We start from the raw sequence: 25,681 nt of genomic DNA, 5'->3' as shown, positions 1-25,681 counted from the left end.
AAAAAAAAAAAAAATCTCGTCCGACGAATTGCTGCCGGGCAGTGGGGCAATTTTCTTATCGATTGGAGGGGGCTGACTAAGACAAGGGGCACCCAAGCCAGCAGCCCGACTTGCCCATTGCCCAGCTTTAGCGCTCCACCCGATAAAGACTGGGCTCCCTTGTCAGCCCCGCCGTTCCATTAATCAAGTCGCGCCTCACGTACTTGACGACGCGCTGAACGCGTGCGCAACTGAACAGCACCTTTACTAGTCAATCAAGGCGTCACCAGCCATGTACTTTTCTCGAGTTTTATACCCAATTTGATTTCTTGTCTCTAGAAAGCTTGAACAGATTCTAGACTTCTCTACTACCAAGCATTGTTTTTTTTAAATGATATCTTTCCACATTGATGCTGTCATCGGCCTGAATTAATCGGACCTGGAGCTCTTCCTTTTACATGCGATTACGGCCCACGGTACCTATACAGCAAACAGAAACAAGCGATTCTTCAATCTTTCCACCGGCATGTCAGTTCTTCTTCAACGACTCCCCGATACTGTACCGACTATGGGAGCGTCCGCAGCCGGAAGTGACGGCAGACTACATCCATTTTTTACTGCACCGCGCCCACAACTCCTAAACGAAGAGCACCATGACGAGCTCCAAGCCGCTCCTGGCCACAGCCCAGAACAGAATGCTGCCGCTGGTCCAGAATTGGCTTTGAGTAGGGAAGGGGAGCAGCCAGACACGCAACATAGCGAGCTCAAGATGCAGAAGCGAAAATCGGAGGCCACTGAGGGAAACACAGGCAAGAAGAGACGGGGCAGACCGAGAAAAGTACAACAATCCACCGATACAACTAGAGACGATGCTTCGGTTTCTTCACAGGATGTGGCTGGACCACTTGATACCAGCACATCCAACGACCATACCCTGCAAGAAACGGTCGATAACATCCGTAGATCCTTGCCACCAGTTCTTCCTCCATCTTGCCACCGGGGACCCCAAAATGAAACGACAAGTACAGTCGTGGCTGTACCCACGGATATAAATGTAGATGCAGGTGTCAAGCCTAAGAAGATGTTGAATTTCAACGTCAAGTCAGGGACTCTTGGCTCTCCCCCGCACCCCAAGGAAAATCCCATGAAGACATCACCAAACTCGAAACCCACGAAGGCTCGCGGCACGCGGATTGCGAAGAAACTCTCGCTGATAGTATCAGTCAAATACGGCATGGATGAACATGCGCGTTTGAGGATTGGCAATAGGATCGAAGAGATTTTCAAGACGCAACGCTACGATAGTTCTGCGCCATCTGCAACTGCAAAGGATCTACCAGCAACAAACCCCCCTCAGGTCGACGCCAAAATCCAAAATCAGGCCACATCCAACAAAAAGACTCACCCTTTCTTCCTTGCCAAGGCGCAAAAGACAAATGCACCATTAGAGAAACAGGCCACTGAGAAGATACCCGCCGATTCAACAGCACACAAGGTTTTCACCTCGACCCCCTGTTCCCCCAAAAGACCACGAGCCCAGCCACTAGACGCTGCACAATCTATGGGCAAAGGTCAAATTCAGTTTGGAACAAGACATCTGGGCCTCAAAATACCCGGGGCATGTCTTCCTCCATGGCCTTGGAAAGGGGCTGTCCGCATAGGAGAAGACGACACAGCCCCGAAGCCACAGCAGCCGGCCTTGTATCGCTCTTGCAAAAAATCCAAAGGGAACGCCACACTAATCAAGCTGGATGAGTCGATTATAACGCAGCTTACTGCTCAACTTCAAATACCTGCTGTGGTTGAGCAGCTCAGAAATGTCGATACCGATAGGTTCACGCCAGCTCCTCGTGAACTTCGACTTCCTCGGAAACATTGCGAGAGTGGGAGAAAACTGCAAGAAAGGATAAGGAGCCAACTCAAAACTCTCGAGTCCAACCTTGGCACTGCTAGATTCTTTGAATCTGTAAAGTCTAGTCTTGCCGCACACGATCGGTCGCAATGCGAGTCACAGGCTTGGACACAAAAGTACGCTCCTACATCTGTTTCCGACGTTCTCCAGGCGGAGAGGGAAACAAGCCTACTCAAAGAGTGGCTCGTTGCTCTTCAAGTCCAGTCCGTCGACACTGGCGCTGATGCTGCGCTTGCACGGGGGAAAGGGACCCCTAAAGGAATAGATGCGACGGCGCAAAAGAAACGGAAACGGAGAAAGCTTGATAATTTTATTGTCTCGAGTGACGATGATGATAATGAACTAAACGAACTATCCGAGCCGGAAACCGAATCATCTTTGCCAGTCACTGGAAGCTTTTCGAAGAGAACAGTCATTCGGTCAAGCAACACCGCTTCATCCAAGGCTGGCAAGGAAATGCCACGCCTAAAGAACGCAGTTGTCATCAGTGGCCCTCACGGATGTGGAAAGACCGCAGCTGTTTATGCGGTGGCCAAAGAACTCGGCTTCGAAGTATTTGAGATCAGCCCCGGCAGCCGTCGTAATGGTAAAGACATACTCGAGAAGATCGGGGATATGACCAGGAATCATCTTGTGCAGCACCATCAAGCAAGCGCAGTCATCCCGGGCGATGAGGACGCATGTGTGCCTATTGACGATGGAGTTGCGAAGGAGGTGCAGTCTGGAAAGCAAGCAACCATGGGCTCATTTTTCAAACCAAACACCAATCCGAAACCGATGCCAAAGCCACAACCAGTAACAAACCCGGTAGCTTCTACAAAGCAACCAGAGACAAAGAAAGCCCCATCCAAGATTCAGAAACAGTCATTGATTCTGCTGGAGGAGGTCGACATCCTCTATGAGGAAGACAGGAATTTTTGGACAACGGTGATGGGACTTATGGCACAATCTAAACGACCTTTCATCATAACTTGCAATGATGAGTCTCTGGTTCCTCTTCAGGCACTTGATCTTCATGGTATATTTCGCTTCAACCCACCTGCTATTGACGTTGCTGTCGATCGACTTTTGATAATGGCGGCACATGAAGGGCACGCCCTCCAAAGAGGTGCTGTCGAATCATTGTATGTATCGCGAGGCCAAGATATCCGTGCGTCAATTGCCGATTTGAACTATTGGTGCCAAATCGGTGTTGGCGATCGCAGAGGTGGTTTTGATTGGTTCTACCTGAGATGGCCAAAAGGAATTGACCGGGACGAAGCCGGGGATATCGTGCGCGTTGTCAGTGAAGACACATATCAGGAAGGAATGGGCTGGCTGGATAGAACACCTGAGCAAGGAGCTCAGGAGGGATGCCGTGGCGAGGAGACCCTGATGCAACATGCTTGGGATCACTTTGGTCTCGACATAGGTCTGTGGCAGGATTCTCAACCCATGAAGTCGTGGGCCCAGGATTGCAGCGTCTCAGGTGACGGATCGTCTGCTTCACGGCTGGCGGCTCTCGAGGCATATGACAGTTTCACGGACGTCATGAGCATTGCTGATTTGAGCTCTGCTATGGAGACAATATCGTCTAAAGAGGTTAGCATCCAACCATGTTTTTTTTTTTTTTTTTTTTTTTTTTTTTTTTTTTTTTTTTTTTTTTTTTTCGTTCAGACCACTCACTAACTGACTATAAAAAGCTTTCAATCGACGCAACCCTTCCACCGCTCCCATCTAAGGCCAGAGAAGACTTTACGCTTGGCCGGATACTCATTGAAGCGACGCCAGTTGCAAGTTACGATGCCTTGGACACCTCGATCTCGGTTTGTCTAAAGGCGATGGGCAAACAAGAGCTCCGTCAGACACGCGCAAATCAAGACTTGTCTTCCGGTCAAGATGGTCTCGCTCCACTGGAAGAAGATCAAGCCATTCCCGCAATCCGGAACCATCTCAACGGGCCGTCGTTAGCGGCCCCTGCTGTGAACCGGCTCGACTTCGCCATCGCCTTTGATCCGATAGCTGTCTCGGAAGAAGCGGCAGCAGCCGGGCCCTCCTCCCATCTCGACCCGTCAGTGTGGGACCGGACGATGAAGATTATCACACTAGATGTGGCGCCGTTTGTCAGGGGAATCGTCGCCTTCGACAACCATCTTCATCAACAACGCATGAAGTTGAGCAACCTGATGAGCCAAGGCGGCACCGGTCCAAAGAAGCGGATGCGAACCACCCGCGCAGCGTATTCGGCCATGGAGGGAGGCCAGAGGAGTACCACCCGCGCCGAAAAGTGGTTCAAGGCAGACATTAACCCCTATTTCGTCAAGGCCACCGCACCCAGGGGCTGTGCGGATTTAGTGCCGATATCAGCCATCATCGAGGCGGATGACAGAAGCACGGCCGGTGAGATCGCAGGACTGGGGTCGTCCTGCGACGAAAGCGATCCTGCACCCCAACCGGCAGTTAAAAATAGAGGGAGGAACAAATTAAGAAAGAATGTGGTTGGCGCGAGCAGCGACTGTTCTGAGGATGAGTTGGCTTCTTAATATCATGAGCATTGGAGTATCGTGTAGGGAAAGAGGTTTAGGAACAACCTTATCATTTTGGCTTTAGATTGCGATTATAGATTTTTGTCTTTTTACGTGACATTAGCCATGATGTGTGACAGTCCTATAGAATTGACAAGGGATGTGAATGTATAATGAAAATCGAGTATGTGATGAAACGCTTCTGGCTATTTTTTGCTTCAAAATGACAAAGCCAGGTATGTCCATGTCTGAACGTCTTGTTCATCCAAACTGTGCGTTTGAAGTTCTTAAGAAACAACGTGTATATTTTCATCAATATCTGTTCTATATTTATGTCATATCCGGGTGTGCTGTTTATATCATGTCACCATCAACAACAGTCTAATCCATGGCCATCTCATTGTCTACTGGGGTAAAAAGATTACGACTGAAACACGTTCAGTAGTAATCAACTTCTTCCCCTCGCGTTCGCTCCCTGTCACCCCTTCTCGAGTGTGGCGTGGGCGACGCGCCATTCCGACGCGTACGTACTGGGAGGTACAAGTATTCGTCCTCGATGGGACCTAGTACTTCGTGGTTTGATCGCCTTTCTCGCGGCCTGTCCCACTCACGAGGCGGCGAGATTTCTCGCTCGCGAATCACCCTGTGCTCTTCCTGGAACTCCCTCGGCTGTTCGCGGGTTCTCTCATACTCGTAGTGTGGCGATAGACTACGGTCTCGTATTTCCTCGCGCCGCTCTCTGATAACCTTCTTTGTTGTCATATTGCACTCTCGCTCGTCTTCATAGTCTCGCGGATGAGAGTGAGCTCGCCCCCGGACAATCTCTTGTTGCTCGACGATTATTTCCTTGGGTTGGCGGTCTCTTGCGGGGTTGTGGCCTCGGGGAGAAAGGTCCCGATGGCGAATTTTCTCATATCGTTCCACTGTAATTATGTCTGGCTCTAAATCAAGTTCCCGAGTTCGCTCTGATTCTCTATGGTATTCCACAGGGGGCGGGATTACTTTCTCTCGAACGATCTCTTGAGTTTCGACAACCTTGCGTTTTGGTATCTGATCTCGCGGTCTCTCATGGTCATGACCAAGCGATAGATCACGTTCACGAACGACCTCTCGACGCTCCGCAATGATCTCTCTTGATGGCGAGTCTCGGATTCGGTCTCCATCTCGTGGTCCCTCGTACTCACGACCAAGCGATTGATCAGGTCTAAGCACAACCTCTCGATGCTCCGTAACGATTTCTCTTGACGGCGGGTCCGGGGTTCGGACATGATCTCGCTTGAGATCATGTAGGGACAGTCGGCCATTCTCGGTTGTTTGATGTCGTTCTTTGGTACGCTCATTCCACGGTCGGTCCCTCCCCAAGTCCCTCTCTCTGACCCACTCGTCAGGAGGAGAAACGGCTCGCTCATTGATGACCGTGCGTTCTTTACGAGTAGTGACCTTCTCATACCGAGGAGGCTTGGAAACCTCAGGTTCCATATATTTCAAAGAAGATCGAGAGGAAGTATCTTCTGGTAAATTTCGTCTCTCGTCATTCTCCCATGGCATATCCCGCGGCCGTTGACTGGCGTCCTCAAGCATGGGCCTGCTGCTCCGGGCGGGTGGCTGGTGTACTTCTACTTCCTCTCTTGAACGACTGACTAGCCGTGCTCCTGTATCGACAGGAGGAGCATTATCGCCCCTGTAGCGTGTCTCCTGGCGTCGGTATACCCTTTCGTTCCGGGGCTGAGGGTCTATGCGACGACCTTCTCGATCAACCCAGATTATCTCCTGATCGGGCCCTGGCCTTCCCTCTCGTTCCCGAGCCGCCGGCAAGAATCTTCTGTCCTGGTGATCTTCGTAATACATCCGCTCACGATCATATTCCGCATAGCGCCGGCCGTTGCTAGAGCCAACTGATGCCATGGAGTCGGATCGTCCGGGCCGACCCTCCAGCATGGGCCGCCGCCCGTGCGTCATGTCCTCAATTTTTCGATGGACTTCCTCACGTTTTTCAAAAAGATCTTCCTTTACTTTCTGAGCATGCTTGGGAATTTCTCGTGTTTCCCCTGAGCAAAATGAGTATCAGTTTTGTTGGATCGAAGCCTATAGTAAAAGGATTGAGGTAGAAAAAAAAAATTAAAACAAAAATTAAGTCTTACATTCTTCTTTGTCTCCATATGGGAAACCCTTGGGCCAAAATTTGTGGACTGCTAAAGAAGTCACAGCAATAGCCCCAAGAAACATGGCCGATGTTTTTACGGCAGCTTCCTTCTTACCCTCGTGGCGCGCTTTACCTTTTTCATATTCGAGATCCCGCCTCAACTCCGACCGCGACCGCGAGTCCGATCTGGATGTGGATCTCGAACGTGAGCGCGACCGGGACCGACGACGCCTCGACCTGCCATTGTCATCACCGAGACGGTCGGATCGCTGTTTAGCACCGGTTCGATCACGTGATCTAGACCTTGAACGAGAGTGTGAAAGAGACCTGGAGCGGGAGCGTCTGCGAGCGGCTGGTCGGCTACGGCTCCGGGTGTGCGGTGGCGACCGATCATGCAAGCGGTCACTACGACCTCCAAACCGGGATGATCGCTCCTGGACAGGTGATGGAGACCGGCTATGCCCTCCTGCTGGTCGTGGTCCTGGCCCCACATGTGAGGGAGAAGGTGAACGCCTCCGCTCCCGAACCCCTCCTGAACGGCGATCGCGCGTGGGCGAGGGCGACGGAGATGGCGTAGGGCGGTTTGGCATGGTGTGTTCACTGCAGCGGGGACGGAGTAAGAAAGGCGGGGTTCAGGGCTTTCCCTGGCGTTTTTTCGGCAACACTAGAATATCATCAAAAACGCAGGAATGTGAGCGGTCGATTTCGGTTCTATTCGAGGGCGAGGCGGGCGTACGTCTTGTCTGTACTGTGTGTGTAGGGATTGGGATGTGCCGTACAAAAAGTGTACCCAATAAGCCGACCAATTGCCCGAAATTCTAAGAGGGGAAAAAAGGGGGGCAGTCCCTGAAGTTGGCAGATTCAAAATAGCAACAGACTCGCAATTCTGAATGCTGGAGGTCATCAGCTTTAGTGTGACAGGCCAGCGGATACGGGCCGCAGGCAGTGGCCCCCATCATTACCCCTGCTTGCTGGGGTGCTGTGCAAGTACCGGAAATAGCGTCCTGGGAACATTACCCAAGCCCTCCCTGCCACAAGATAAGTCAAGCTGTCAGCGGAGTTATGCAAACTGCGGCATTGTTGCCGTCCAAGCCATGATCCGTTGATTGATTTGTTGTTGTTCGGTTGCGACTTGGCGATGATCCCGCCGGACACTGGAATCTACTATGGAATCTTTCCAAGTAGATCTTTTCGGTAGATCTTCACCAATGTTGCATAAGTGAATAAGTGGTAGAGAAACGGTGAAACCCCGTTGATCTTGATAAGCATGAAATGACATGAAATGAAATGAAATGAAATGAACACATGGAGAGTAATCTTTTTTTTTATTCTTTTTTTAGTGAAGGGATGTGGGTGAAGGTTGGTTGTTTCAAAAGCTGATGTCATCGGGTTATCGGGACTCGACTACTCAATATAGTCGACGATTTAAAGCGCGCGCGAGACCGATGGATAGATGCCATTGATAGGGTCACGAGATTTGGAAAGCCAATGAAACATGGAGTACCTTCCATATCTACCTTACCTAGACACCTTAGCTTAGGTGGAACCTACCCTAGTTATCCGAGGTGGCTGCCTACCACTTACGTACCTTGGGTACCTACTTTAGTCAAGCTGCATGAATGAGGCGAGGAATGATGCCACGACCCTTCTTCTTCTTGGAAGGTATGACATGAAAGATGTGCCACTTACGGAATAAACAAACACCGCGGTGTACCTAGGTAGGTGGGTAGGTAAGGTAGGTAGGTAGGCATCCCACCAAGATCGTAATATGAACGAACACTCGATCAACTTTACCTTCCATCATAGATAAGCTCCTAGTGCGTTGATGGCACTCTCTACCCACATAATCTTTGTCATAAGTTCCAAGTTGCATTTGCAGTTTTAAGAATAAGGATTGTGAGGCAAAGCGCGATTTGATGTTTCAAGTGCTGGATAAACCACTTTATTTAACGGTTTGACTGGAAATTTTTTCTTTTCTTTTTTTTTCTTTCGGTACTGATCGACAGGTACACGTTCTTCGTCTGGTTTTTGCCCAAAGGGGGTTAATTGGTTATAGATCCCCACTATCTCTTCCTACCCCGAAGATGGTGCCTTGGCATCTTGCCAAGCTACAGAAAAAAGCTGGTACGGTACGGAGAATCGCCTCGCTTTGCCCGCCCACATATTCGCCAGCCCACTCGTCTGAATGCGATCTTTCGCATGCTAACGTTTTGTCAAAATTCCATGTTTACGATAGATATTATGATTAACTTCCCGCTCGCAGGCAAAAACCGGCAGTGGTGGTACAACATGCTCTACAGTGGCGGCTACGATGAACTACCTTTTTTTTTTTTGCTCGTTTGCCCCCCAATCGAGGATTAAAATAAATTAACATAAAAATGTATAGTACAACATCAACGACAGTGATCAATCCAGGCGTATGGCATAGCATGGCAAAGTGTCCACGTCAGGCTATTACCATGTCAGAATCGACAACGGGTTCGGATTGAGTCGATGTTGGCAGCTGGGCGCGGCATATACATACGTGGGACGCATCAAAACTTAATACAGCTCACCGATCAGCAAGCAGCGCGCATCCATGAGTTAAAATCTTCGATGAATGGTACCACGCAGGGTCTTGCTGGGGTTGCATCAAAGAGGTAGGTACGGTACAGCAAATTCAGTCTCGGCCCCAACCGACGCGAGTTATGGTTGCTCCAGTCGAGCATGCACGGACAGAAAGGCTTTACGACCGGGGTCTCCTGTCATAGTAGAGACTCGGTTGTCCTGAAGTTGCGACCGGTGCCTTCATCGACAGCTGCTAAGGTTTCAGGCCGAGTCGTGATTCTCATCGAAACAACTCCCCAAAGCCCAAGATTAGTCAAGCTTGAATTTGCCCTGCGCGAATGAACCTGTCTCCTGTCATCCTGTCAAAATCAAGCCATGAACATAGAGAGAAAGATATTAATGCTTCCATGTTATCATTTGTAATGGTACATACTCGGAGAGTTCACATTATTTCTTGCCATGTTCATCCAATCAGATGATGATGCGCATTTCTTAATACCCGTTCGAGCCACCACCGCACAGCCCATATGCTCGCTCAAACTAATCTATTCCAGGAAACCCTGATTGCGGGGATGGGGACTTGTTCAACAGCACCGTGTTAACTTGCCGGTTACGGTATTTGACAGGCCGCAGCCCTGTGGTTCTCGCGAATCGAGTCGGTGACAGCCACAGCGATATTTTAGTCGCTATGTCTACCAAGTACGGAGCCTGTGTCTACGACGCATTTTAAAGCATAGTTCTAGATGGACATTATCGCAGTCTTTCGTCGATCTTAACACTTCATAGATTGTTTGTTTGTTATACTTTGATGGTTCTTCTCTAAAAAGCTTTTTTAGGATCTCGACACTCTTCGCCAACTGAAGACGCAGTGAAACAGATCTGAAGACATTTGGCTATGGGAAGCCTTGGGTACCACCCAAGCGAGTCATGATGTTCATGCAAGTGGCCACCCATATCTACCAAATTCCACTACCATAATCACTTTTACTACACCACGACTCCGACGTGGGACCACTTCAACTTGCTGGGGCTTGCGCTTGATGTACTCCATGGGTATGCCCTACAACGTCTTGGACTTTTTTTTTTTTTTTTTTTTTTTTTTTTTTTTTTTTTTTTTTTAAATGTACTACCGCTCAAAGCCCAAAACGCGGGCCAACCAAGATAGACGACTCCTGCGGGCTTTTTGGACAAGCCATGCTCTCTGGGTCAAAGCAAACAACATCCTTGTCATCTGGGTCGTCACTCTGCCCAGTTTCCCACCTGCCTACCTTAATTTTCGTCCGCAGCCATACCAGTTTTCCACTTATAGATTATTTCTTTCTTCTTCCTCGTATTGTCTCCCATTGATCCCCAGCGAAGTTGTTCTCCTCCCCTTTTGGACAGTCAACCTCGTCTCTACCTTCTACAAACATGCGTGTCGGTAGTGGGTGTGTTTTCGCGTGAAGATATCCTTATTTTCTTTTTTTTTTCGTATCTTTTCAAAGGACTTCTTTTTCAACTCTTTCCTTGTTCTTTCCTTCCTTTCCATCGAGTCATCTTCAAGAATCACAGTAACAAAATGCTCTGCCGGCGGGCCTTATCCGTCTTTCTGCTGGTGGTTGCTCCAGTCACCCAAGCAGCCAACCTATGTTTTTTCCCTGGTGGTAAACAAGCGTCCGATGTACCATGCGATCAAAAGGCAGATGTCAGCATGTGCTGCGGCTCAGTGTCTGCATGCCTGTCGAACGGACTATGTAAAGACGAAAAGACGACAAACACAACAGGAGTGGCATATGCCAGGGGAACATGCACAGATCCGACATGGCAATCACCAATATGCCCACAACACTGCCAGCTGAGTATGTCCTCTGGGAGCCACTCAAGTGTGGTGCAAACGACCATTTCTTGCATTGTGCATTGCTTACTGACGAGATCTATCTGCCCAATTTAGACCAGGACACGCCGAAGAATAGCTCATCTTTCGATTTCAGGTTAAACGGTGTTCAAATGTGGGAATGCGATGCTCAAGGCTATGGCAACCCGGCAAACTATTGTTGCGAATCCGCCTCGGAGAAGACGAGATGCTGCTCGACAAAGACCGCCCTGTTCAAACTCGCCGCTGCCACTCCTGGCAACGCTCTCGCCATCCAGACCTATGTCGCGTCCGCAACTGCATCCCCGACTCTTGTAACAGCCCCGTCGCCCACATCCAGTGTCGATTCGACCAGCGCGACCAGCACAGGCGGGTCATCTGCATCGACCTCTGGATCAGGTACCGTCAGCTCGAACGGAACTCTCGACCACAACGGCCTGATAGCCGTTGGCGTTGGCGCCGGCCTCGGAGGTGCTGCCCTGGCTTCGATTGTGGTCATGATTCTAGTGCGACGGATGACGCAAAGGGAACAGACGAACCAGGGCTCCGTTGCGAGCGGCCATAGCGACTACTATTATCAGGGTCCTCCGGGGTCGCATGCGGGGGATGTAACCAAGTGGCAAACGTTGACGAGGTACGACACGGCCGACGCGGATCATAACCCGGGCCATGCTCGCTATTGGGAAGCCAAAGACGGCATGGATCCTTACAGGACGCCGCGGGCGGGGACGCCAACACAATCCCCCGTCATGGGCAGGCCGAGTCCAACGGCGCAGTTTGGAGTTGGGCTCGGGCTCGACAAGAGGCCACTGCCGCCGACTCCAACGAGCGAACCAAACCCGCCCCCAGAGAAGAAACGAAGTATTTACGAGATGCCTGGGTGGTGAAAAAAGGAGGGCCCTCGGGGTGTTTCGATGCACGTCTGCAGGGAAAGACGGGCTCAATCAGTAGTATATACCAAAGTTTTTTTATTCTCTTTTTTTATTCGCTTTTTTCATTCTTTTCATTCTTTCATATGTCATTTCTCATTTTGATTTTTCTATCCATTGTCTCTCCCTAGCGTATGCCTTTTCAAATCTTACAGGTTTTTTTTTTCTGTGCATTCGCGGCGCCTCGACCCCCTTTAGCTGCATCTGGGTTTTTTTCAATATGCATTTGCACCCGGTTCCCTTGAGAGAATTTGGCATTGGAAGGCGTTTAATTTTTTTTATATTCTGACTAGAGACTAATTCAGATGTTTTTATTGATCGCTCGTTAATCTGGGAAATAGTCATAATAGCGAATTTGATAGTACTGGTGCAATCAGCTTTACTTTGTTGTATTATACACTCTTTAATAATTCCAATACATCAAACATATACGACCTTTACGTCGAGATTTTTTGGGGTTAGTAATCTTTTCTGCCTACTGTATGTGGGTGGGTAGCATCGTTGCTAGCATTCCGAGTATACAAAACTAGAATAGTCTAACATATTCATATTAACCTCACGCTAGTCCCCACTTACACGGGAAGGCTTCCTGGTATGAAACGGGCCTTATACGCAAATAAATATAATTCCAAGAACGTTGCTTTGCCCCTACATGAGTGCATTTAGGGAATACCAATCAGCAAAACAAGCGGTAATCATTTAGTGATGGGTACTATTACTTAGTTGCAAACTGATTGTACTTTTCCCAGTGAAAGCATCGTACAAATACAACGCCAAATTTCGTTACAATTCGATCAAGTCAAAGCCCTCGCGCCAATATTCCATTCCGTTCCCATTTTCCCAAATACAGCTTTCTTGACAGCACTGTAAACACTTGATTGAGGCCCGACACCATTCCCCCCTCCCAAAAAAAAAAAAAAAAAAAAAAAAAAAAAAAAATCGAATAAAGCAAGAAAATGCCCTGACATTAAAGAATGCAGCCCCCCGGGCCGCTACTCTGTGTTTTCGCCCTTGGATTGGGACTCGAAATGCTCCCAATAAACAGCCAATTCTTCAGGCGCTATCTTTGACAATCGCATGTCGGTTTCGACCGAGTTCCACTTCTTCTCATTCGGATAACCTTCCCACTGCACCTCGTACTGGGTCTTGGTCTTGACCCTGCCTGTGATCGAGCCGGCGGCGGCAGGTGCCTGTGTCTCCGGCTGCTTGTTCTTGCTTGGCCGACCTCGTCTCCCTTTGGTCGCCTCGGGATCCGTGAAGTGCCTCAGTATCATAAAGACCCTGAAGGCGCCCGTCTCAGGCCGCCCGCCGAGGTCGCTCCAGTATTTGTAGAGGAGCTCGGGGGCCTGGGCTTGGATGCTCCGCTCGGGCTCCCATGTCGTCTCCTTGTAGCCCACCCAGCTTATCTGGAGGTCGAATGAGTGCTTAACGTGCTTGTTGGGTCGGTGCTTGAGGATGGCCTGGATGGTGTATCTTTCGTTGCTCACGTCGTCGTAAAGGACTATCGGCATCGCCTCCGAGTCGGGCTGCAGGAGAACGATGCCGTCGTCGGGCATTTCGGGGAACTCCTCCCGGTTATCGTCGCGAGTCGATTCTGGTCTGGGAGTCGTGGCTTTTGTGGGTGAGGGCGCGATTGCTTCGACTGGCTCATCCTCAACCACGTCCTCGTCATTAACGTCGGTACTGTTGTGTCGTTCTGCGACTTGTCCGTCGTGTTCAGATGTGCGGGCAGGATTGACGGGCTCAGACTCTTGCCGCACAAACTTGTCCTGACTGCCATCCTCGCCAACTTCTGCCTCAGGTTGCGCATTCGAGCTTTGATGGCTTTGCTCGGGCTCGTCTGTGGCAGACCTTCGGGAACCTCTGGACTCGAGGATTTCCGGAGTTGGAAGTCTGGCAGATCCGCGTTTCGGGAGTCCGGTTGCACGATTTGGGCGGGAAGGGCTGCTTAGAAGCTCGACACTGCCGGCGCGCGGTGGCATGTTGACGTCATTGGCGGCGTCGGGCTCATCGACATTTTCGTCTGCGCCGTCTTCATCTTGGGCATCATTTATGTCGCTCGCGACGACGATGCTTTCGTCGGCTTTGGCCGCGACGGTGGATTTGTGCGGCGACTCTGGTACCGTAACTGATAGATGTTGCAAACCGTTAGTGATGAGACCTATCTTATATGCCTACACAGCGTAGCCTAACAAGCGCCGACACGAAATCGACAATTACGTACCTGTCACTTGAGAGTGCCTAACAAAGCTCAAGCGAGAGCTCTCGGCAGAGACAGCGTCCAGCGGGGACGACATTGAGGCGTCGTGCCGGCGGCGCGACGCCCTGCCGTAACCCCGCGTGGTCTGCATGCGCGAGGAGGTGTATTGCAGGTCGTCGTAGGTCTTGCGCTTGCGCTGCGGCGCAGTGGCTGGGACGTTATCCAAGTTCAAATCCATGGGTGCCGGTGTATGGGACCGTGGTGTGCCGAAAAATGTTTCTCGGAAGTTGTGGAACATATCCATCGTCCTCTTTCCGGGGGTGTGAGTGAAAGGCGGCGACGCGTGGTGCGTGCGTTTTGGCGAGAGAGGGATTTTATCAAAACCTGGGGAATCGGCTCGGGCAGGTTGTTTTTTTTTTTTTCTTGCAATTCGTCGGCGCGTTGAGCCGTCAATAATTCGGGATTAGCCCCGCAGATTTACTGCCATGGGCGTTTTTGACACATTCCCTTGATGATATTTCTGGTGAGGCTGAATCAACTTCATGATGCAATGGAGGTAAGGTAGGGTTGGGTGTATGAAGACGCGTCATAATCAAAGTATCGCGCGTAATTCGCGCGTGTTAAGGTACTTGCCCGATCTGTTCAAGGTGGGTCTGGTTGTGGTTGCCCCACCTGTTTGGGGTTGAATGCTTGGCTGACATTGATGGAATTCTGACAGGTTGGTTGGATTTGTACAGAGTAACGGTATTTCCAGGGTTTATTTCCACGGAGCTTGTTCTTGATTGTAACAAACACTTCGCAACCTCATTACTAAATTAGACAGCCCACACTTCCCCCAAAATCCCTACGTAGTACGTAGTCTTCGTTCCCTAGGCTCATCAGTTGATTGCGGGGTATTGCTACTGTCGTGCCGACAGCCGTGACATTCTGCCGAAGTTGACACCAAGCTCGGGGTTTAGACAAGCATCCTGCCCGGGTATGTCGACCTTCCGGCAAGGGTGATCCCTTAAACGGCAGACTCTAAATGCCCCTCACAACAATCTGAACTTTGACCGGACCTAGCCAAAATACCAACAATCTCACTGATCATACCCCGCGATAAGATCAAACCGAGGCTCTCGGGCTTTCAAACGGTCTCATCAAGCAAACATGTTACCTTGACTCTGGGTGGTTGACGATATCGCTTTCCTGCTTCTTTCAACTAGTTCTAGCTCTAGACTGAACTATGGACATTACTGGGCGACTTCCGAAAGTCTATCCGTAGTCTTGTGAAACCGAGGCCTTATATGGCACTTTTGTTTTCATTCAGTTCGGCACCCGGCCAGCTGATTGTAGCCGTCCCCAACCTCCCAAGAGAGTTGTAAGCATTTCATGAAAACAATAGCCTTCCGAGAAAGTTTGCAAGGTGACATTCGTTAGACACAGAGTGCTTGAATGCGGCAAACATCATGTTCAGACGAATACTGCCTATATATTTCGGCCACTATCCCTACTCAAATTTGTCTAGTGCTCGACTCTGTAGACTCATGAGTCTATATTCAGCCGCTGCATTATTCAAAATCTAGATAACATAACTTCATCATGCCAGCCGTCGTCGCCAACAAAGCCGATTATCGGGCGACCGACAGCTATTTGGGGAGAGAAAACACAGAGCTTGCACGCGCATTCGAGGTTCGCTTATGCATCTACAGTCGAGAGGCACTAGCCAGATCATGCTCGAGAAATGCTGATACATTTATAGCAACGAACTTTGGACAATGCGGTACCATACCTTCGAGAAGTGTTGCAATCGTTGCCTCCCAACTTTGCAATGCTCGACGTAGGTCTTGGGCCAGCCAGCATCACCATCAGCATAGCCAAACTTGTTAGTATTGCAATCGAGATAATGTTTTGGTGCTTGTATTGGAGTTGTAAGGCTGACCCTCTTGTCATGCAGTACCCCCAAGCTACTATTATCGGTCTGGACATGCCTGATGCTCTGGAGTTGGCCCGCGAGAACATCAAAAGCGCTGGGGTGAAGAACATTGAGCTTGTCGTAGGAAGCGCTCTCGACATCAAGGCAGTGTCGAAATACCCAGTCGTCTCTGACGGGTCGAAGAGCTTTGACAATCTCTCACCCGAGGCAGCCACTCTGTTCGAGCACGGCTTCGACATCGTCCACACTCATCAGGTCCACGAGCACGTTCGGGATCCAGTCGCGCTGATGAAGGAACTGCACGACATGGCCAAGCCCGACGGCGGTTTGGTGTGCTGCCGTGAGCTCGACATGGGACTCAACGTAATATATCCCGAGGAACCCGTCTTTGCGAAGCACATTGAGGTTTTTAAGAAACTTCTGCTTGCCAACGGAAACGATCCGTGGGTGGGCCGCAAGCTGGTCTCAAATGCGCTCAAGGCCGGGTTCAAGCGGGAAAACATCAAGGCCAGCGTCGCCACCATCGCCTACTCCACCCCAGAGGAGCGTAAAGGCTTTGCCAGGGTGATGCACCCCGGATTCGTGAGCGTCGAGATCCTAAGAAAGAAGCCCGAGGTGTACAAGGCTGCAGATGTGACCGAAGAGTTTATTCGAGAGGCCAACAAAGCCTGGAAAAAATGGGCCGAGGAGACGGAGGATGGGTTTGCAACCCTTGGAAGTGGACAGGTTGTATGCAAGAGGGACGGCTGAGACCAAGCCTTATTTGTCACTACTTTGTGATCAGGAGCTGTATTCTTGATCTGCTGGCCAAATCAGCGGCTCAGCTACTATGTTGAGAGTATGTGCTTTTGACGGGTTGCAGTAACGGCACTGTGCCTGGCTGTCTTGAGGTGCCAATCATAGATATGTTGATAGCCGTCCCGGATACTTAGACGTGAGCGTATCTCATAGAGTTGGTTTAAATCTAACACTCAAATTGGACCAGCCTCATTCGGAACTCCCTTTTTGAAGTGCTGCTGTGATGGCTCTTGGAGACACTTTACTTACATACGCATGATTCAAATGATGGAAAGAAACTGAATTGGTTCGTTTACAACTGCCGGAATCTATATAAAGCCCAACTTACTCTATCGGGAACGTATCAACACAGGTGCCTAGGTATTTCATCTAAGTGGTTGGGATCATACTGGGTGATTTTTTCCGAATATTGATGGAACCGGCGGACGGGCTATCCCCTTGCCCCATAACCATTTCAGGCAATTTTGGCCAAATTCCCACAATGCAGGCGATTACACAAGCCTTTCACATGGTGTAACAGAGTTCGGCTCGATACAGACGAAGTCGTCGTAATTCTGATGAAACCAACATCTGCATAAAAACCGACCGGGGCTCTATAAAAGCAGGCACAAACCCTCGCATCTCAGGAACCATTTACATTCTCTCGTTCTGTCAAAACTACCAGCTGCCAGACCTCTACAACGCCCATCATGTGGTCCCCTCGGCTTTTAGCTTTGACGCTCCTGTGCAGCTCTGTTGCTGCACAGACCCCAGCTGGGTTCAGTCCGGCCGCCAGTGCGCAGCTTCGTGTCGTCTATGGCTCCAAGGCTGTAAACCCACCAGGAACATCTTTCACAAAGGCCGGTAAGGGATGCCTACGCGTCTGATAGTCGTGCGTTACGAGGATACAGTATGTTTTGTGCTGACTCAGTGGCGAATCTCTAGAGACTGCATCTATGCCCGTTTTCGGTGTCAATGACAACCTGTCTGGGACATATCTCTTTGTTATGATTGGTGAGTCTCGAGCACACGTTTTGCTGACCAGCAAATTAATGTGAAGGCTGGAGAGTTTGACTAACGCTTTTATAAATATTTAGATCTTGATGTGTACGCGTTTTACTAAAACTATCTATCCCAACTACCCGATGAAGAAAATCCCAAAGCCCCAAGGTGACTAACATGTAGAACCCTCAACGCCCTCCAAAATAGACAACGCGGCGGAACCAAACAGAACCTCCTCCATGCCATGATCCAGGACGTCAAACCCTCGGGCAAGACCAGCGCCGACGGCTTCCAAATCCTCAGCTCGACCGCCACGGGGCCTACTGCTTACCTAGGCCCGTCGCCACCGGCCAATCAGCCCGCTCACCGCTATACTTTCCTGCTGTTCGAGCAGCCCGCAAACTTTGCCGTTCCCACAGGCCAGCGCCAGGTGCTCAATCAGCGCATCGGCTTCGACATGACCACCTTTTCTCAGCAGGCCGGGCTCGCTATGCCCCTGTACGGAAACTTCCTAAACGTGACGGGCTAGGGTGGCTTTAAAAGAGGGGTTTTGGTTTTTTTTTTTGTGTTTTATACTCTGGGCCTCTGCATGCCTATGAATCATACTGATCGCAGAAAAAAAGGTGCTCGCATACCGGCATTTTGGCCGAGGTGATTGATTGTTCAGCGGAGCTAGTCTGAGCACTATAAGCGTAGCGTTTTTCTCACTTTCTGTAGCTGTTAAAAGGGAGAGTTTTCAGACCTTCCATTGGCGAACCTAATCAGACAAATCTGAATTTCAACTGGAGCAAAAGCCTTAGCGTCGATCTTCACAACGTGGAAAATGCGTGGAAAATATAGTTGTTCAACGAGCGAATTTTGGAATCGTGGGCCACACCACTCCTCCCCGCTAGCAGCCTCCAAAACTAGGCGGAGAATTTTGGTATGTCGTTTGGCACGATGGAAGCAGTCCCATTTTTGTCGTGGAGATATCTCATATCCACTCCAGATCGTTCAACGCCAGTCATCAAACTGCCCACCTGCCCGACGATGCATCGAAAGATAATTCAATACTTGGTCGGATGGTTTAGTTGGTCATAATGTGTGCTTCACAATGCGAGGGAACTCGGCTCACTGTACGCACAAGGTCCCGGGTTCGAACCCCGGTCTGATCAAGACTCTTTTATCACCTCTTACTGTTTTGTCTTATAGCAGAGAGAATGAGTGCGTGCTCGGTGAAGGAATTCCAACCAAAGAAAGCGTTGCGAGCGTGATATTTCTTTTATATTTCTTTTTACCCTTCATATCTTCAATTTGAAGTGTGAGTTTTCAGCCTCCCCCAGTATTTCCTAAAGGCTTCCAGGGCTGTAGGCCAGTTGCGACTTATGAGACAGAGAGGACTAGGCTAGGGGAGAGAGGGCATGGATGTCATTATACATTGCGAAATCGGAAGGAGCGACCTTGATTCTGTGCTGGCCACGCTGTTGGCTTTTGTCGTCCTTCATTTCAGAAACTGCTCAGCTTTCCATCCACTTTTTTGTTATCATCGAGTGGCAAATAACATGCCTGGCAAGAGGCGGCGGCAGAAGAGACAAAGAAGGAGAAGTCACCGGAGTTCCTGTGTCATCCTGGCGGAAGCTTTCCCTAAAGCGCGCATTCCAGCTTCACTACCCACCGATGCCTGAATCCGGAGGTCGCCTCGGCCTTAGTCCATGGGGTTGCCGGTACTCCCAAGTACCATGGCTTCTTCAAGGCCCAGGATTCAACAGCACAACGCCCTAGTTTTTGACATATTCGCCAGGCAAGAGCACTTGAAAAGACCACTGAGAGTCAGCCCCTGACGCGAAGACGCCAATCAGGAATGGAGAGGAACTCGCTCCAGTTGATTGTCAGCATCTTGGCTGTCTCTTAGTACTACAGACATCTTCGTTTTCCTTTTGGAAAAGACTTAATCATTTGACACAGAGATTTCCCTCAGATATTATTGCCTGCCAGACTCAAATTAGAGATCAAATTGAAACTAGTCTAGACATTTAGTGTAGCTTTTACAACATAGTCAAGTAGATAATCAAGCGAGTATTGAGATGAACCATCTTGCAACTACAAAAACCCCCAGTCCTTTCATCTACTTCTTCCCCGCCAAAATCTCAGCCGCGATCTTCTCAGCCAGAACATAGACGGTGCTCTGAGGATGCCCAGGAGGCAACAGGGCAAAGCTGCTCGCGTCGACGACCCTCAAGCCCGTGACGCCAATAACCCTAGCCTTGCTGTCAACGACGGCATTCGGGTCGTTCGCCTTGCCCATGCGACACGTGCACGAGGCGTGCCAGACCGTCATGACGGTCTCCCTGATGGTCTGCAGCAGCTGCTCGTCGGTCTGGACGGCCGGGCCGGGGAAGTACTCGACGGGGTCGGCCAGGACGCCGCGGATGGCTTTGCTCGCAAACGCGGCGCGCAGGCGCTTGTACGCAGCCACCGCCACGCACTGGTCCGTCGGGTCGGTCAGCCAGCCCGGGTCGATCAGGGGCAGGTCGTTGGGGCTGGCCGACTTGAGGGTCACGGTGCCCCTCGATATCGGGGCGACGAGGGCTCCCAGGATCGTGGCGTACTGGTAGCCGTCTTTGGGCTGGGACGTGAAGAGGTTGTTGAAGTTGCCAATATAGCCCGGGGCTGAGAGGTACTCGATCTCGGGCCAGTCGGCTGGGAACCTCGAGTCCAGAACCGAGGTGGCGTTGGGAGTGAGCAGGTCTCGGGGCGTCTTTTCCCAACCGAGAAAGTCGGCCACTGGGTTCGTCAGAGGTCCCTGCTTCTGTATCGAATAGGGTCCGACAAACTGAGCACCCGTGTAGAGGACGTCGTTGGATAGGCGCGTCAGAGTCTGGACGTTGACCCGGTAGGATGGACCAAAAAAGACGTGGTCCTCCATCCCCTGTCCGACACCTGGCCTTTCCGCAACGATTGGGATGTTGAACTTCTGCAGCTGGTCACGCGGACCAACGCCAGATAGCATGAGCAACTGGGGGCTCTGGAAGGCCCCCGCGGACAGGATGACCTCTTTGCGGGCTGACAAGGTGTATTTGGTCAAGCTGCCCACTCCTAAGGCGTTGGCGACCTCAGACTGCACCTCGACGCCGGTGGCCTTCTTGTTGGCGTCAAATATGACCTTGCGGGCTTTGGTCATCGAATAGATTTTGAGGTTGGACCTGCTAGCAGCCTCGTCCAAGAACGAGGTCTGACTGGATTCGCGGGTCTGCTTGGCAGCGTTAATGGTGCTGGAGCAGTACTGCGCTCCCATCAGCTCGCCGCTGTTGAAGTCCTGGGTGGACTTGATGCCAATCTCGTTCAGGGCTGGTTCCATCCAGGTGCTAAAAGGCTGGGCATAATTTGCGCTGGTAACACGGAGAGGACCGCCGGATGACGAAAAGGCTTCCGGATTATATTCGGCACTGGCATTCTTGAATCTGGATGAACCCGGAGGGGTGAATGCCACGGACTTTTTGAAGTGCGGGAGTCTACATGCTTTGAGTCAGCTCATACATCACGGCTCCAAAATCGAGATTTGAAGCGCTACGTTCAAGAATAACAACGGAGTTTTTCCAGCCTCTAAAGGGATGACATAACTAAGAAAAAGACACAGATCACAGAAACGACTGGAAGTAATACAAAACAACCATATACTTCACCGCTTCTGAGCGAAAAAGAAAAGTGCACTTACAACGCATCCCAGGTATAGCTGTCATCACCGATAGCATCTGCCCACTTCTGATACGTCTGTTTGGACCCTCGCTGGTAGATCATAAAATTCCTCGCCGAGCTGCCACCAAAGCACTTTCCCCTGGCATAGTGGATCCGTCTCCCATTCGCCCCAGCCTGGGGCTCGGTGACAAAGTCCCAGTCGACGAGCGGGTTCGTGTCCTTGGGGTCCGAGCCGACAAACAAGGTGTCTCCCGCCGGCGTCGAGGCGATGAGAGGCTGCGTGATCTGGTAGTACGCGCCGGCCTCGACGACGGCCACGCTGATGCTCTTGTCGGCGCTGAGACGATTCGCGAGGACCAGACCTGCGGTGCCGCCACCCACAATCACATAGTCGAACTCGGCGTTTGTGCCACTCAGCTGCCGGCGGTGGTGCTCCTCGTGCAGGGCCGGCGAGGCCGATACTGCCGCTGCGAGGCCCGTCAGGGTAACTGCTACAAGTCTGTATGACAGCATGGTAAGAGAGACTAACGTGCAAAAGAATGAGGCAAAAAAACAAAAGAGAACAAAAGAAATGATAGAAGATGGAGCTTGGGCAGTTGGAGAAGACAGTTGCTGGACCTGCTCTAAAAAGAAAACCCCTTGCTGCGGCAGGAAAGGAGGATCTAGACAGCCTATATATGTCTCCTGACTAGAACCGGAGCTCTGCCACAGCCTTTATTAGTTTGCGTCTCCTTCAGGCTGACCCACCTATATGGTCAATTAAGCTAAATTCACACTAGCGGTACGAGGATCTATTAGTTCTCCTTAGTAGCGGTTATATCGACAGCTGCCCATCTTTTGATGACCGAATTCGCGTATTGAAAGTACAGCGAGGTCAACACGGGGGAGGGGTGCAGCTAGGGAAACCATCAATGAACCTCGCGAAGTATGTGCAGAAAAAAAAGAAAAAGAAAAAAAATCAATAATTAATTGAAAAAGAGGGCCTGAAACCACTTACTTTGGTCCTTGGGCAGGTTCATTTGTCAAAATGAATTCTCCGTAAACAGAGCTGGTCATGGTGGTCGGACCCTCGTAATCTCTTTAGCGGCTGAAAAAACGGAAGATGCCCTTGACAGTCGGACTACGTACCTAGTTTGACTGTCCGTAGGATCTTAATCGCACTTTAAAATGCATGCACGTTCCAACCCAGGAGCATTGTCTAGCGGTACGTACATACAGGCAGAAAACCGAGAGAGGAAAAAAAAAAAAAAAAAAAAAAAAAAAAAAAAAAAAAAAGCCTTTTTCTTGATCGAGTTGGGTAATAACTGGCACCTGGCAGTAGATGAATTATCAATACGAATATCAACTAGCCGAAACCGCGGCTATACATGCGTCCGATGTGAAAGAAGAAAAGAAAAAGGGGGGAAAAGCAAAACCAAATAAAGGATGCAAGAACACAAAACCCCACCCAACAAAATCTAGACGGACATAGAACCGTACCCACGATCGTAAATACAAACAGAGCAGCAAGAATATACTTAAAATATGAATAGAAAGAATAGAGCCTGGCCGGGCTGTCATAAGCCCAAATGTGGAAAAAATTAGGCCAAAGAAGACGCCTGACTGTTCAGGCAATGAGGCAGGTACTTGTATGCCGGCCTCTATGAACCTCGCCCTTGCTCAAAGTGATAACGTTCGCTTACGCAGTGGTGACCTCCTCACGAGAGCCTTCTTCCGTCGTCGAAGCGACGGCGACGCCCTCCTGGCCGGTGGGCGCCACGTCCTCATCTGCAGGGCGACCCCCTAATGGGTGTTTGGGATCATACCCAACGCTCTTGACGATACCCAGACCTTTTGTCCTACCCTCACGAAACAAAAGCCTGTCCCCAGGAGCAAGGTACTCAGGCCGCTGTACGAACCGGAACGCCACCTGGGCACGGTCGCCGGTTCGTATAAACGGCCGGTCGACGTCTATTATAGCGCACGTCTGCGAGACGGGACCCACGTGCAGCATGGCCTGATATTTCGTCTTGATAGTTGTTGCGTGAGACAGGATCAGGACTGAGTGGGTAGGGCTAGTGTTAGCTAAACCGCAATACGAAAAAAAAGAAAATCACAGCTGAGTTCATCCAGCATCACTCAACATACCTTCGGCGACAAACTCGCGATATACCTTGGGCGGCGCTTCACCCTCCACTTTCGGGAGAACTACCATGCCTTTGCGAACATCCTTACGCTTCACTTTTTTGAGCGCAAACGACGCCGACTGCCCAGCAGAGGCCGCCGGCACGCCGATTCGTTTCCTCTCGATGGACCTAATGCTGGTAGGGGTGAAATTGCCAAGAGAATCCGGCCCAACTAGAACCGAATCACCAGCGTGCACCACCCCGGATTTCACTATACCACTGACCACAGTCCCGACAAAAGGGACCGAAAACGTGTCGTTGACGTGGAACTCGAATCGAGCCCCCTGGTCGTATCGCCCATAGTGAGGCAGGATGTTGAGAAACATTCGGACCAGGTCCAGATTCTCTCCTGTAACATTGGATACTTGGAATATTGGGCATATCCTTTTGCTCACCAGCTGCGTCGCTGTGCTGATGCATTGTTCACGGTTCTTGATGAAAACGGGCACTTTTTGTGCTCCTGGGCTTTTGAGAATCCTAGTGATCTGCGTGATGGTTTGCTCCAGAATATTCCTAAATCAAAGGTTAGTAAAAAAAACCGCATACACTGGCAAAAAACCAGCGACAAACTTACGGTGGGCATATGTCAATTTTGGTAATAACAACAAGCACCGGAACATTCAGCGCAAGCGCGATACCGAGATGCTCTTTACTCATGCCGATCAAGCCATTGTTTGCTGCAACCATCAAGAGGCAGTAATTTGGCGAGCTGGACAGCATTCCAAAGACTGTCGTCCTCAGGTACCGTTCATGACCGGCAAGGTCTGTAAAGGTGATTACTTTGGCACTTCGCCGGCCAATTTCCTCCCATGATAGTTTGCCTGTGGTTGACGCCAAGTCGTGAGTCAGTGTTATTGGGATGACATAGCCAGCAAACTGCAAAACAACTTACGACCAGGCGTGTCACTAGTAATGACATTTCCAGTGGTGTCAAAGCCCATGATCTCCATCCCGACGGATGAAGTCCTTCCCGTCTCGATTTCGTGCTTGTGGCGGAAGAGGTTGACCCGTGCCCTTCCCCTGCCATCGTCCAGGTCGCCTTTTACAAGCACGCCCAGCATGGAACTTTTTCCAGCGTCGACTGATGCCACATTCTTGAGTGTCAGCAAGACCTTGGCCCCCTCCTGATCGATGCCCCTCTTCAAGTCTTCAGGTCGTCAAAAACTCACCATTTCCAACAACCGCTATCCTCGTCTCAATGACCTGCTCCACCGTCGCCGGCGCCTGGCGAATCAAGACTTTACCGGTACACTCCTTCTCCTTGCCGGTGCTGGACTCGGCCTCCAACGGCCCGCCAACGCCCTTGGTCAACAAGAGCTGGCACTCGGCGCTGACCAACCTAGCCGTAGCCTGCAACCTATCCAACGCCGTGTCCCACTCGGCCTTGGTCAGACGCAGGCTGCCACCACCACCGTCCTCGAAGCCGAGCTCAAAGACGAACTCGCCATGCTCGGTCACGATGCGCTCCCTTAGCACCTCGGCCAGCCGCGACAGCGAGGCCTTGTCGTCAGGCGCGCAGAGTAGCAGGTCGCGCAGGCGGAGTCGGGGCGCCGTCGTCTCGGAGAGGTTGAGGGCGTCGAGGAAGTCGTCGAGCTCGGCGTGGTGCTCCGTGTCGTCCGTCTCGGCGATGCTAGGCTCGGTAGTCGAGCCCGTCGTCGTCGTCACCGTCGAGGCCGTGACCGACGACGGGTAGCGGAGGGACTGCTGCCGCTCCACGTACTCGGCAAACTCGCTCAGTGCTGCCTCGCCGCGCCGCCGCTCGTACGGGGGCTGTTTTGTTGCTTTGCCAGACATTTTTTATTTATTTTTTTTCTTTCTTTCTCGAGATGTCTAGGTCACATCAGAATTGTGTGGTTGGTACAACAAGTGTTGAAGACGCGCCGATTGGGTTGGTTTGAGTGGTCTTAGTTAGGCTAGATTTAATGTATCAAGTTCTGGTTTCGTATTCGTAAAATCATCTCGTTCCTAATAGTATACCAACGTGCAATAGCAAGTGATGTAAAGTTGTCAATCATGAAATCAATCAAGATTGCACAAGTTTGTTCGAGGCGATGATATATGAGCTTCGAAGCTCCCAAAGC

At 50.6% G+C, this 25,681-nt stretch overlaps 9 protein-coding genes across 9 annotated transcripts; 5 read left to right on the top strand and 4 right to left on the bottom strand.

Moving 5' to 3' along the window:
• The first annotated feature begins 478 nt into the window (after nucleotides 1–478).
• On the top strand, nucleotides 479–4,488 carry PgNI_01255 (uncharacterized protein). The gene is made up of 2 exons (XM_031121329.1): nucleotides 479–3,472; nucleotides 3,574–4,488. Exons 1-2 carry the CDS (start codon nucleotides 506–508, stop codon nucleotides 4,411–4,413), a joined length of 3,807 nt encoding a protein of 1,268 aa, XP_030986422.1. The 5' UTR covers nucleotides 479–505; the 3' UTR covers nucleotides 4,414–4,488.
• A 226-nt stretch (nucleotides 4,489–4,714) lies between these two features.
• On the bottom strand, nucleotides 4,715–7,917 carry PgNI_01253 (uncharacterized protein). The gene is made up of 2 exons (XM_031121327.1): nucleotides 6,537–7,917; nucleotides 4,715–6,443 (listed from the first exon to the last, which is right to left on the bottom strand). The coding sequence occupies exons 1-2, from the start codon at nucleotides 7,126–7,128 to the stop codon at nucleotides 4,834–4,836; spliced, it is 2,202 nt and encodes a 733-aa protein (XP_030986848.1). The 5' UTR covers nucleotides 7,129–7,917; the 3' UTR covers nucleotides 4,715–4,833.
• Nucleotides 6,620–7,360, top strand: PgNI_01254 (uncharacterized protein; the record flags this gene model as incomplete). The annotated part of the gene is made up of 1 exon (XM_031121328.1): nucleotides 6,620–7,360. The coding sequence occupies one exon, from the start codon at nucleotides 6,620–6,622 to the stop codon at nucleotides 7,358–7,360; it is 741 nt and encodes a 246-aa protein (XP_030986817.1).
• Nucleotides 7,918–10,387: 2,470 nt separating the features above from the next.
• On the top strand, nucleotides 10,388–12,279 carry PgNI_01252 (uncharacterized protein). The gene is made up of 2 exons (XM_031121326.1): nucleotides 10,388–10,923; nucleotides 11,016–12,279. The coding sequence occupies exons 1-2, from the start codon at nucleotides 10,644–10,646 to the stop codon at nucleotides 11,822–11,824; spliced, it is 1,089 nt and encodes a 362-aa protein (XP_030986849.1). The 5' UTR covers nucleotides 10,388–10,643; the 3' UTR covers nucleotides 11,825–12,279.
• A 579-nt stretch (nucleotides 12,280–12,858) lies between these two features.
• Nucleotides 12,859–14,745, bottom strand: PgNI_01251 (uncharacterized protein; the record flags this gene model as incomplete). Its single annotated transcript, XM_031121325.1, has 2 exons — nucleotides 14,091–14,745; nucleotides 12,859–13,994 (listed from the first exon to the last, which is right to left on the bottom strand). Exons 1-2 carry the CDS (start codon nucleotides 14,368–14,370, stop codon nucleotides 12,859–12,861), a joined length of 1,416 nt encoding a protein of 471 aa, XP_030986846.1. The 5' UTR covers nucleotides 14,371–14,745.
• Nucleotides 14,746–15,647: 902 nt separating this feature from the next.
• Nucleotides 15,648–16,731, top strand: PgNI_01250 (uncharacterized protein; the record flags this gene model as incomplete). Its single annotated transcript, XM_031121324.1, has 3 exons — nucleotides 15,648–15,737; nucleotides 15,808–15,930; nucleotides 16,003–16,731. The coding sequence occupies 3 exons, from the start codon at nucleotides 15,648–15,650 to the stop codon at nucleotides 16,729–16,731; spliced, it is 942 nt and encodes a 313-aa protein (XP_030986847.1).
• Nucleotides 16,732–17,468: 737 nt separating this feature from the next.
• On the top strand, nucleotides 17,469–18,289 carry PgNI_01249 (uncharacterized protein; the record flags this gene model as incomplete). Its single annotated transcript, XM_031121323.1, has 4 exons — nucleotides 17,469–17,622; nucleotides 17,704–17,772; nucleotides 17,856–17,865; nucleotides 17,944–18,289. The coding sequence occupies 4 exons, from the start codon at nucleotides 17,469–17,471 to the stop codon at nucleotides 18,287–18,289; spliced, it is 579 nt and encodes a 192-aa protein (XP_030988116.1).
• Nucleotides 18,290–19,864: 1,575 nt separating this feature from the next.
• On the bottom strand, nucleotides 19,865–21,948 carry PgNI_01248 (uncharacterized protein; the record flags this gene model as incomplete). Its single annotated transcript, XM_031121322.1, has 2 exons — nucleotides 19,865–21,251; nucleotides 21,455–21,948. The coding sequence occupies 2 exons, from the start codon at nucleotides 21,946–21,948 to the stop codon at nucleotides 19,865–19,867; spliced, it is 1,881 nt and encodes a 626-aa protein (XP_030988115.1).
• Nucleotides 21,949–22,679: 731 nt separating this feature from the next.
• Nucleotides 22,680–25,680, bottom strand: PgNI_01247 (uncharacterized protein). Its single transcript, XM_031121321.1, has 5 exons — nucleotides 24,770–25,680; nucleotides 24,493–24,681; nucleotides 24,175–24,421; nucleotides 23,563–24,113; nucleotides 22,680–23,475 (listed from the first exon to the last, which is right to left on the bottom strand). Exons 1-5 carry the CDS (start codon nucleotides 25,392–25,394, stop codon nucleotides 23,114–23,116), a joined length of 1,974 nt encoding a protein of 657 aa, XP_030988118.1. The 5' UTR covers nucleotides 25,395–25,680; the 3' UTR covers nucleotides 22,680–23,113.
• Nucleotide 25,681: the final 1 nt, after the last annotated feature.

This window comes from Pyricularia grisea (genome assembly GCF_004355905.1).
Source record: "Pyricularia grisea strain NI907 chromosome Unknown Pyricularia_grisea_NI907_Scaffold_1, whole genome shotgun sequence".
NCBI lineage: Eukaryota > Fungi > Ascomycota > Sordariomycetes > Magnaporthales > Pyriculariaceae > Pyricularia > Pyricularia grisea.
This window is presented reverse-complemented; position numbering and strand designations above follow the sequence as displayed.

Coding starts and splice junctions, on each gene's coding strand:
- PgNI_01247 (XM_031121321.1), bottom strand. CDS start 25,394: ATGTCTGGCAAAGCAACAAAACAGCCCCCGTACGAGCGGCGGCGCGGC. Junction 24,682..24,769: donor GATAGCGGTTGTTGGAAATG/GTGAGTTTTTGA, acceptor ATGTGGCATCAG/TCGACGCTGGAAAAAGTTCC. Junction 24,114..24,174: donor AAAATTGACATATGCCCACC/GTAAGTTTGTCG, acceptor CCTTTGATTTAG/GAATATTCTGGAGCAAACCA.
- PgNI_01255 (XM_031121329.1), top strand. CDS start 506: ATGTCAGTTCTTCTTCAACGACTCCCCGATACTGTACCGACTATGGGA. Junction 3,473..3,573: donor AGACAATATCGTCTAAAGAG/GTTAGCATCCAA, acceptor GACTATAAAAAG/CTTTCAATCGACGCAACCCT.
- PgNI_01253 (XM_031121327.1), bottom strand. CDS start 7,128: ATGCCAAACCGCCCTACGCCATCTCCGTCGCCCTCGCCCACGCGCGAT. Junction 6,444..6,536: donor ATATGGAGACAAAGAAGAAT/GTAAGACTTAAT, acceptor CATTTTGCTCAG/GGGAAACACGAGAAATTCCC.
- PgNI_01252 (XM_031121326.1), top strand. CDS start 10,644: ATGCTCTGCCGGCGGGCCTTATCCGTCTTTCTGCTGGTGGTTGCTCCA. Junction 10,924..11,015: donor CCCACAACACTGCCAGCTGA/GTATGTCCTCTG, acceptor TGCCCAATTTAG/ACCAGGACACGCCGAAGAAT.